Genomic DNA, 12,237 nt, shown 5'->3' on the forward strand with positions numbered 1-12,237 from the left:
AAAATTATATTGAATGGCTCTATCACTCGATGCCATCTGAGTTTTACTTATGTATGCAACTAGATTTCTATTAAATTAAAGCATAAATCAATTTGAGGTAAAAGTTTTATTTTGTTTGAAACTTGAAGAGACATTTTATTGAGGTAAATTTATAATCTTAAAGTTATCTAAGTGCAATTAAACTGTCGGCTACATTTTAAGGATGTTTATAATTATTATTCAACTTTTAAAATCAACTTTAGAAATTAAAACTCGCTTTTAAATTGTAGCTAAACAAACATGTTTCAGTGAAAAAGTTATCTTCTAATCATATATGAAATTATTTTTTAGGAATACACCTTAATTAAGACATTTTTTTTCATGTTATTCTCTTTAGTTACGCAAAATTTGTTACTGACTGTATTTATTTATAATAACAGTAAAATTTTGTTTGTCTCTGAAAATAAATTTATACTTAATGAAGAATTTATTACCGAGATTAATTAACTTATTTTTTTAGTACCGCTGAAAGTTTCAGCAATAAAAAGTTTACTGATATTTAATTTTTTTTATAACTTAGTACTTGAGCAAAATAACTAAAACATGCACGTTACATTATTAAGCTTAAATATATTTTTCTACTTCAGATAAAAAGCAAACGAAAGAAAGATATAAAAAACAATAACAATTTAAAATCAAAACTTATAAACGAAAGTAAAATATATATTTCCTAAAGATAAAAAAGTAGCTGACTTTAGTGTTAAAAAGCAAAAAAATACTAGCCAAGACTCCCAATCTTATTAAAAAGCTAGTATCTATTTAAACACCTAAGACTTAACAAAATTTTTAAATAACATGTAGTTTCTAGCTTTTATTTTAAAACAAAACGTAGTTAATTGTATAAAAACTTCAAAACCTTATATAAGTATTCTGCTTGTAGTCCAGAAAGTTAAAAAAAAAATTAAATGGATTATATTGTACTATGAAATATTTAGCTCCCGTTAATTTTTACACACTATCAAGAAACAGAGTTAAATTACTTGAAATAAATTAGTTGAGGTTTGAACTATTATTTAGCAAATGAAATACTTCTATTAAATAAATAAAAATAAAGTTTCAAGTATTAATTACAGGAATAAAATACTGCAGAGATAAGTTGTCATGAACGATGAAAAAATGAACAGCCTGATTGTGAATGATATCTGAAAAAAAAAAAAACAATATTTAAAAAAAAAATGTTTTTTATAATAGACACTAAATTTATTTTATAGTAGATGTATAACTCAAATGTATAAACCTTTAATCTACAAACTAAAGTTAAATGCTTTAAACTTAAACTAAATTCTCAAATAATTTTAAGCAGAAAACAAGATTAAATAGGCACTTAAAAAGTTTAGAAAACAAGAATAAGTAAAACTGATATACATGTTATTTTGATGTTGTTTACATATATTTTAAGTTAAGTTAAACAAAAAATCTACCACAAAAAAGGTGTTTTTCAATTAATATTTAACCCTGTTATTGAGATTTTTTCAGGCATACAAACAAAATAAATTTAACTCAAACTGCTTAAAGGAAAATCAAAGATTTCATCAACATATACCACTCTTTTCTCCTATATGCTTAAATGACTGCCAATCAAATAGTTCTTTAAGGCTGTTACATAACTTTTGCAAAATGTATAAAATGATGCCCGTCTAAGTTCAAATTTTCAAGAAAAATATAAGACATCAAGACAAATGATTAAAAGAAGGAAAGTGGCTTAGGTTAAAAATGTAAAAGTAGTAAGGAGTACCCAATATTAGAAGACGGAAATCTTTTAGGTTTGCAAACGAATAAGAGCTTGACAGGAAGAAAAACAATCACTTGCAAGAATGTAAAAATGGATCTCTCGTAGATAATATATGATGGCCTTATCCCTAAATATTCTAGTAAACAAGGTCTTTGACACATGATTGTCTATTAAAACAATATTGATAACTAAGCCTAAAAGTAGGCGTGTTTAAAACACATACATTTAGTTACATTTTTATATGCAAGCGAGTAAGTTTCATTAAAAGACAGTCCAAACACCTTCTTTGAATTTCAGTGTATTACAGTTCTGCCTAAAAACTCTAGGTAAAATGCAGAAGAAGAAAAGTTTGAAATTTGAAAGAACAAAAAAATTAAAAAATAGAAAAGCTTCTTAGTTGTATCTGTATTGTCCTTCGGTGACTAGTAGCTGTTTATAAAAGTAGATTAAGAAAACATTAATATTATTGATTATTTTCAAATGTAGAAAGTACAAGTAACAGTTTATTTAAGCACTTTTTCTGCTAAAGATAGGTTTTTCTGAGAATTCTAACAAGTTTACACATCAAGTCTTTAAACTTTTGTTTAGTTTTTAATTAACCTTTATTTACTAGACATTTCGCAATTTCTTCATACTAACTCTTTAACTCAGCTAGATAGTTAGTCAGCTATTTATTTATTTTTGTTATACACTTCACTTTATTTATATATAACTTTAAAAAAACAAAAACAATATACTGCTTTCATTGAGCATAATATAAACACATTTAAAACTATTGTTATCCTTCCGCTTACACGCAACTAACAACCAACTATGGTTGCAACGTCTGTTTGACGTAGAGAACATTTAAAAAAAATCTAACGAAGTTCAGAGCTGAAACTAAAAATTGTTTCAGATTAGACAGATTAAGAAAGTAAAATTTGAGGTTTTATAAAAGTTAAAAATCATAGGCAGCCTTTAAAAACACCTAAACTTCTTAAATACAAACTAAAATATAAAAATTATAATTCTAGTTAAGATTATATCTTAACTAGAATTATTAGTTCACCCTGCAGTGCTAATGCTTTAATTGTATAATCTTACTAATACTATGTTAATAAACCTTAAATGAGATAATTTTAATATAATTTAAGTTTAACTTTTGATAAAAATTACCTGTTAAAGATTAAAAGTAATAATTTAATTTATAGTTAATATTTCAGATCACACACAAAAACTTGTAAAAAGAATACTAGTACTTAACAGATCAAAAATATTTATTAGTAAATAGTGTTTAAAAGTTTTAAATGTTTATTGACAGATAAGCTATAACTTTGTAAATTATAAATATCATTTTTCTAATTAGAAAAATCAAAGTTAACTTTAAAAAAAAACATTACCAAGTTAAATAGTTTAACTGAAAACCAAAAGTATCTAGAATAAAATTATTTAAAAGTTTAAATTAAATATGTTAGCAAGAAAGCATAAAACATGTGCAAACTGTGAACTAATTAATTAATGCTATACATTATAAAAAAATTCAATTGAAAATAGGCTAAAAGAAAACGTAACTAGTAACTAAGTTGCTTAAAGTTAAAAAAATTCATACTTACTGCAGATTACTTTGTAGGGGTTAATTTGTTGTCCGCACAAAAATTGTGAAAACTTTTTAATATCTATCCTAGCACATGCAAATTCTTCAGGGTTCCAAAGTTTTGAAGGAGCCTGAGAATCTTCATCGAATTCAGGAACTTCTAATCCTTGAAATCTGAAAATTGTGTATATACTATTTTAAGTTAAGCAGAGTATAAATAAAACTAAGTTGACAAAAAAGAGTTTTAATTTTGTAAAAAAAAATATTTAATAATTAATTTAAAACTATAGTAAGCATTTTTATAAGAATAAGTTGTATCAAAGCAATAAATTTAGAAAATATATACTTTCATAAACAAATAGATTAATAGCTGATTTCTACAATTTTAAAACATTCTATAAAAATGATTGAATGATATATTCATTTATGTGCAAATCTTGGATAGAAAATTAAGCAAAAATTTTAAAAACTTATAAAACTTTAGCACTTTTGATCATAGACAAAAATTTCTGTGATCACTACAACTATATTTTCTGTACCTATCATATACACGATTATTTTCTTATTATACATCTAATTATTTTTAGGTTGTTAAAAAAGTATAAAGCTTAGTATAATGTGCAGACTCTTATTGTTTATGCAAAATTGTTCAGAAAAAATACAACTTTTACAACAAATAAAATAAACTTTATACTGCAAGCCACATGTAAAAAAGTAAGTAAAATTAAAATACTTTTGCTTTTAAGTATTAATTATTTAATATTACGGGTTGGTAGTTTTTTACCATCGTTTTTAGTTCAATTTAAGTGAAATATTAAATACTTTTTAAAACATACATTTCTTAGATTATAATTATTAAATATTAAACAATATTAATTTTAAACTTTAGACATTGGAAAATTTTAATTTACATATCAAATATTAAGGAACCAAACAAAATATGATGATAGTGCTTAAAACTTGCCATAACTGTATTTAAGCAATCTAATTTTGAAATTAAATAAATTTTATAAAAAACTGTTACTCTTAATTACATATAAAAACTACTATCATTTAAATAACAAATATCATTATTTTAATTGGATTAATTGAAATTTGATTATATTACTTTTACATTTTTAGAGTAACTCGAAATTATAAAAAAAAAAAATGTTTAAGATAATGTTGTTGTTAGTTTTAAAAGAACAAACTTTGCTGAATTTTTTCAAAACAAACTACAATTCAACGATAAATTAATTGAAAAAAAAGTTTAAAAAATTTAACCTTTTATATATAAAATACGTTAAACATAAAAAAAATGTTTTTTAAATCGGTATTATTACATTTACCTTAACCAAATTTTGATTAAGCACAACAAAATTATTTTTCTTGAATTTATATAATTAAACTTTTTTTATAATCAAGACAGTACGAAACATATGATTTACTAACTATTTTTACGCAAAAATTACGACAGTATTTTACTTACGAAGTTCTGGCAGTGACTAGTTCAGTTTCTACTTGTAGCATCATATAACCTTTCTGATTACCACAAATCTTTAAATAGTGACTTAAGTTTTTCAACCTTTCGGTAATATGTTTTAACTGTGTAAAAACAAAAAGTTTATTTTTAATGAGCTATAATTACTTAATAATAATACAAATAAACAGTTAGCTAAAATCAACTAGTTTTCCAAAGTTTAATTTGGGTAACAGTACGGAGTTTTATGGAAAAAATTAGTAATAGAATGCAAAGTCAGGTGGTCTTTTACATAGTTTTGTATTTATGATACAAACTTAAACAATTTTTTTTTTTGAGTTAAATTTAGAAATTTAAACTTAAATATTTAGTTAGCTTCTAAAAAAAATCTAGTTCCAAAAACAATTTACAAACATTGTGAGTCAAAAATCCAATTGTAGGGTAATATTTGAATTTAGTGTAAAAAACTAATAATATAGTAAAAAAAAAAAAATAATAATCTGTAAAAAAACTACTCACGATTAAAAAAATAATAAAATAATTGTACATAAAGCAGTAACTTTGCTTAGAGGAGGCATGCATAAGCAAACGTGAAAGTTAGGCATTTCAGGTTCCTGGTAGTCCTTCCAAGATTGTCTGGGAATTACATGGACAGGAATATCATGTGTTACAGAACGACTGCTGCTCATCACAGACGGCTGCAAAATATTTTTTTTTTAATTGTCAGTATAAAATAATATAAAACCTAAAAGAAAATTAAACTAAAATTGAAACTGTTTATATAAATTGTTTTATGTACACAGAAAGTTTTACAACAACAATTTTTGAAAATAATAAATTTAATAAAAGTAACAATGCCTCTCTGTGCTATACATAGCACAATTTAAGGGAACATTTATAATAAAATGGAACATATAGTTTAACTTAATACAACAATGCTTTTTGATAAATTAAAAGTACTATTTGTAAACTTAATAAAACTTTTACATATTGTGCTACTTTTCAGGAACATTTTAGTTTATCTTAAATTATTTTTCTTAAACTACCTATCTTAAAATTTATGTCATGTTATATTAAATAATTAGAAAAAAATACAGTTGCTTTAAATTTAATATACTAAGTACAGTATACTACCGCTTAAGTACGCACTTTTTTTGGTACGCATCACGCCTTAAGTACGCACTTATCCAGAAAGACAAAGTAAAGGATGTTATACTAGAACTTCAAGAAATTCCAGTTTTTTTGCCTAAATTTTCAATCATCATGTTTCTCCAGATTATTTTATGTTTTCAGGTAGAATGGCCAACCTGCTGAGTTAGCCTGATACTTTGTTAACTTTTAAACTAGGGTGAGTAATCCTGAGTAGGCCAAGTGGCCTGAGATTGAGACAGTCCTGTTATTAAATGTTAACAAACTAAATACTTATGTAGTGGTTGCAGAAAAGTAAAAAGAATAATGATATTTGAGCTGTAATGCTATAAAATAAATAAACCTAGATGACAAAGTTAAAAAAACCTACATATACAAAATAGTGAAGTCATAATTTAATTTAAATGTACATACATTGATGTTTTGAAAATGTTTGGTAAACACAAAGTAGTTTTGTACTTTCCCTCTAACAAAACAAAATGTAGCTTAATATTTTTTTAAAATCATTGACTGACATTGACTTTCTATATTAAATGTATGTATTAATTATGTAGAAGCTTTTTATAGAAAAAATAAATCATTTTAAAATCTATTAAAAAATTTGCAAATTAGAATTATGTTTTAAATGTTATTTAAAATAAATGACTTGTTTATTTGGCTTAATTATTTGGTGGCTAGTTGTAAGAAAGAAAACAAACAACTAAATTTCATATTATACTATATCGTCAAAAAGTACGCACTACCCGTGCTAAGTACGCACTTTTTGGTTGGGTTCAATTTGCGTACTTAAGCGGTAGTGTACTGTAATTATTTAGAAAGCTTGTAAACAAAATAACTTATACTTATTTTTGATCAAATTTTGATTTTTTGTCCCATATGAACTTTGTTTTACTTTAGTTCAGAATTGTGATAAAAATTAATCTTATTTTTTAAAGTAAAGAACTATTTTCTTTCCGAAAAAATTTTTTTAGTCTTTTTACATAAGCTTTACAAAAGTACTTGTTAAAAATAAAAGTTTTTTTATTGAAAATTTTTATTGGACTTATCCTAGACTAAAAATAAAACTGATTTGAATATTTATGATCAAATATTTTTTACATCTTTATTCTTTAATCATTAAAAACTTAAAAAAAACATTAACTCATTGTTATTTTTAACTAACTTTCAAAAAAAAAAGGAATATCAATAGACTTCGAAACCATTGAAAGGACACTTTATTATCCTGTAAACTTAAGGAAAATACAACTAAGTTAGTATTCTATTTAAACTATAAATTTAATTTGTATATTCATCTTTGATTTTTCTTAACTGTTATGTTTTAACTTTAAATTAATTGACTTACCAGTTCTATTTCGAAAGTCAGGCAAGGTACTTGCTTTTTAGTCAGTTTAACTTTTAGGCATTTTGCATTGTTGGCAGATTTAAGTGCCCTACATATATTTTCAGCAACAATTTCTAGATAAATTTCATTTTGCTTCTTTGTCATACCCTCCATTTGGTACAAATCAAAGAAGTTTTCCTTTAATTTTAAAATTTTTTGTGGCAGTACAATTGACTTTTCAACTAAACTATAAAATCAAGATAAGAAGATATTTTGTAAATCTTATTATTTTTATCAATATGCAGTGTTTAAAAAGAAGTTTTATATGTTATTCTTAATACTAAAGTTTATTGCAAAACAGTACATTAACACTTTTTTTATTCAAGACTAAGATCTAGTAGGGTATATTTGAAAAATTAATACAAAAATAAGAGCTATGGTTTATTTTTCAATCGAAAACATTTTCATATCTTTATTGTTGTTAGTAATAAACTTCAAACAAATGCAGAGCCTAATAAAAATTAAAACAAGTTTCATGTAATTTGTAAAACGTCACATTTATTCTGTATTTTTGTTCTCAAAAAATCCTTATTTAAAAACAACAAACTACTTTGACATGGATACTTCAAAACTAAAAAACTTCACTAATATTTTCATATTAATTTAAATGGAAAATATTAGTTTTTACATTGTATATCTTTTTTAATGAAAACTGTCACAGCTCTCTAGTCAACTTTTGTTGCAGAGATAAATACAGTAGACTACCGCTTAAGTACGCACTTTTTTTGGTACGCATCTCGCCTTAAGTACGCATTTATCCAGAAAGACAAAGTTTTGCTTAAATTTTCAATCATAAAGTTTTTCCAGATTATTTTATGTTTCCAGGTAGAATGGCCAATCTGCTGAGTTAGCCTGATACTTTGTTAACTTTTAAACTAGGGTGAGTAGTCTAAGTGGTCTGACATTGTGACAGTCCTGTTATTAAATGTTAATAAACTAAATACTTATGTCGTGGTTGTAGGAAAATATAAAAAATAATGATATTTGAGCTGTAATGTTATAAAATAATAAATCTAGATGACAAAGTTAAAAAAAACCTACATATACAAAATAGTGAAGTCATAATTTAATTTAAATGTACACACATTGATGTTTTAAAAATGTTTAGTAAATACAATGTAGTTTGGTACTTTCCCTCTAAAAAGCAAATGTGGAAAATATGGCTTAATATTCTTTTTTATATCATTGACTGACATTGATTTTCTATATTAAATGTATGTTTTAATTATGTAGAAACTTTTCATAGAAAAAATAAATTATTTAAAAATCTATTAAAAAATTTTGCAGTTTAGAATTATGTATTAAATGTTATTTAAAACAAAAAGAATTTTTTATTTGGCTTAATTATTTGGTGGCTAGTTGTAAGAAAGAAAACAAACAGCTAAATTTCATATTATACTATGTCGTCAAAAAGTACGCACTACCCGTGCTAAGTACGCACTTTTAGGTTGGGTTCAATTTGCGTACTTAAGCGGTAGTCTACTGTAGTTGTTTTATATAAAAGGCAACTAATTTTAATATTGATGACAGCTGTTTTGATGCGTAAAAGCATCAGTTATCATGGCAAGTTTTATTGGCAAAATTTTTAAAGAGTTTACAAAAATACATAGTATAACATATTACACTAACTCGTTAGGCCATTCTAAAACACTTTGGGACATAGAGTTTATTTTTGTTTTTTACTGTTTGTTTTTAATCTTAGTTTTAGCTTGCTTTTTTTCATTACTATTTAATTTTTCTAGTACATAACTTGTTTATGGAGACAAAGTTGTTGTCTTTCCTTTAAAAGAATTATCACTAAATAAATGAAAGTACTGTTTTTTTTTTAATTTTGAAATTAATTACTTATAAGCCCTTTTAAGCAGTCTCAGTGAAAATTAATTTAATTTAAATAAATCTTATTCTACTTACTATATATATTTTCAATATATTCCTACTTAAACATATACAAGATACAGCTGGTAATTCTGTCATATATTGTCTTGTAGTTGTTTCATTATGAATAAAATATTATATCAATAGAGTATTAAGATTTAAAACTTATACATACCTGTTTAAGCTCACACCACATACTAACTCCTCCATTTGTTATCTGATTAGGAAGAATAAAAAACATCTTATTTGAAGTAAGCCTTATAACACATTTTTTGAGAATTTTGTTAAGAGTGTTGAGAACATCTGTTAAAATTAACGTATTAACAATAATGAAATTTAATTTGATACGAAGTTATTATACATATTTACTTGGAAAATGACAAACACTTTAATATTTTTATAATATACAGAGGACACTAAAATTAAATACATAAAATATTTTGAGCTATGATTTTAATGGATTATATAGAAAATAATGCAGTTAAAAATAAAACTTATTATAAACCTCTTACAAAAAATATAGAAACACATTTAAAAAACATGTAAATTAAAAAAAATCTACTTTTTAAACTTCTATAAATATACTTAATATTTTAAGTTCCAATCTTACCAAAAGTAAACCTGTTTATACGACTTTTAAATGTTAAAATTTAATTGGTTTTGACTAAACTATACAAGGTTATAAAAAGCAAATAAAGTTAATAAAGAAAATAAAGTAAATTGATACTTGTTTTCAATAAAACTTTTTTCTCATTTACTGCTAATTGTGTATTTAATTTAGGTTTGACTAACATTGATTCTAATTTATAAAGCTCACTTTATGCACACCTCATAAGAACATTGAAGTTGTTCTCAAAAAGTTTTAAGTACTAATGAATAATTACATGATTTTAAGTTAAAAATTGTTTTTGAAAAGAATAAAATTACTTATGACCATAGATAAATTCAAAATAGAAAAAAATAAGAAAATAAGATTCTAACAATTCATTTTCTAAATAAAACATTATTATCTTATAACAGTGGTTAAAACAAGTATAATATTTAACACTGTATTATTTAGTAACATTAATTCTAAAAAATACATACTCATAAACTGATGTATATTTTCTATGCTTGTAGATGTGGCTTTAAACTTCATTTTTCAGTTAAACTTGTATTATACTTTTTTTCTGTTAAAAAAATTTTTTTTTATATAAACTTGTAAAATATACAAATTTTACTTTTAGCAAAAGTGTAAAGGAAATTTCAATTAAAATTCAGACAATTATTTCTTTATTATAGTAAAGCAAAGACCAGAACTTAAAAATAATAAAGTTAATTTTATTTGCCTTAAGGCATGAATTTTTATTAGAAAAATTTATTAATTTGAGTTTGTTACAGTATTCTAAAATTTATTTTAAAATTCTATTCAACATATTATCTTTACCATTACAAATAATGTATTTAATGTATTTAATAAACAATCAATTTGCACAGGACTTTTCTTAACTACTTACTAAACACAGACTTTTAAGAGGTAGAGAACCAATAATTTAAGCTAAAGATCATCTTTATCTTTGATGTACTTTGAATAGCAATTAATATACTTTCCTTACCCTAAATTTTAATTTTATTAAAAAAAGTTATTTAAAAAAATAAACATCACAGTTTGTAGCATCTAAAATAAAAACATATAAACTTGGTGGTAATTTAGAGGTAATTAAAACTAAGTTTAAATCAAAAAGTGAATTTGAAAAGTATATAAACTAATTTCCATAACTCTACGTGCAGTATCTCTACTAAAAAAATTGATGCATACCCTGAATGCTTATGGGTCCTAACAACCACTATTAAAACTTTCTGAGTTGAAGTTGCAAGATCAAAACCCAGTGGTCAAACCTCATGTGGAAAAGATAAATAACATAAGATTCTTTTTCAGTACTGCACCAAAGCTATACTCTGAGAGAAATATATCCTCTTTTTTTCACGAGGCTGAAGTTTGATAGAAATTCATATTTACTAAACTCATACACTTTCTAATTTTTTTCACTTATGAACATCCTTTATTGTCTAAGCTATTAAAGTCGCCCTAAATAAAATTAACCAATGAAACTTAAAAAAATTTGTTTATAATGTGTAGAACTACAAATTTTGAAAGACTCAACGATTACTTTGAAAACTTAAGAAGTTACAGTGTATAAAAAATATGTATAAAAAACTCAAAAAAAGACTAGTTTCTGACTAGTTTAAATCATGTTCCCATTAAAATAAAGATATCTTTGGAGCTTGTCATGTATTTTAAAGAGTTAGGTGTCAAAAATACACGAAGGGACACTTTTACAAGAGTTAAACCTTCTTTATTTTTTTTATCACTGTTACCCATAACTCTAATCCATGATTGGTAATTGTTTATTTCTAATTACTTTTTTTTATCAATTATTTTTTATTCTCATGAAAAATTGTAACTCCTGAAAAATTGACCCTCTGTGCAAAAGTGAACTTTCGTGCATATTTGGCCCATCTCTGTTTTTAAGTTTTCATTTAAAACCTTTACATTTTGAAAATTCACAGGTTTTATTCAGCTTTAAGTAAATGTTTTTCCGAAATGGTAGTGAAAAGCAAACTTTTTTAACAATATTTTACAAAAAAGCATAATAACATAAGTTGGCCAATTTAATACATAAATAATAAAATTATAAATTTCCTTGAAGCATTTTTGTAAAATATTTTAGGCTTTGCTAGTGACGTTGCAGCATTTAGTGTAGTATTCGCCAAGTATTCGATGTAATTTTGTTTCGGAGAATTCTCATATAAAGAGTCAAAGTTGGTCTAAAAAAATGGTATGGGCGTCTTCCCTAAGGTCTGTAGTTTTGCAATTCAGTCTTTGATTTTTATTTTTTGACGTATTTTTTTTCAAAAATGACGTCACAAAAAAAAAAAAAAATTTGTCATAAAAAATAGTTTCGGAGAATTCTCATATATAGAGTCAAAGTTGGTCTTTAAAAATGGTATGGGCGTCTTTCTTAAGGTCTGTAGTTTTGCAATTCAGT

General features: G+C 24.2%; 1 protein-coding gene across 1 annotated transcript; it reads right to left on the reverse strand.

Annotated features, from left to right (window-relative positions):
• Window positions 1-876: 876 nt before the first annotated feature.
• LOC145842369 (checkpoint protein HUS1-like) lies at window positions 877-10,797 on the reverse strand. The gene is made up of 8 exons (XM_082949797.1): window positions 10,716-10,797; window positions 10,295-10,377; window positions 9,384-9,511; window positions 7,295-7,471; window positions 5,364-5,501; window positions 4,813-4,928; window positions 3,364-3,518; window positions 877-1,181 (listed from the first exon to the last, which is right to left on the reverse strand). Exons 2-8 carry the CDS (start codon window positions 10,344-10,346, stop codon window positions 1,096-1,098), a joined length of 852 nt encoding a protein of 283 aa, XP_082805923.1. The 5' UTR covers window positions 10,347-10,377; window positions 10,716-10,797; the 3' UTR covers window positions 877-1,095.
• Window positions 10,798-12,237: the final 1,440 nt, after the last annotated feature.

The sequence above is a fragment of the Thalia democratica genome, chromosome 8 (assembly GCF_965202585.1).
Source record: "Thalia democratica chromosome 8, ktThaDemo2.hap1.1, whole genome shotgun sequence".
NCBI classification, from domain to species: domain Eukaryota; kingdom Metazoa; phylum Chordata; class Thaliacea; order Salpida; family Salpidae; genus Thalia; species Thalia democratica.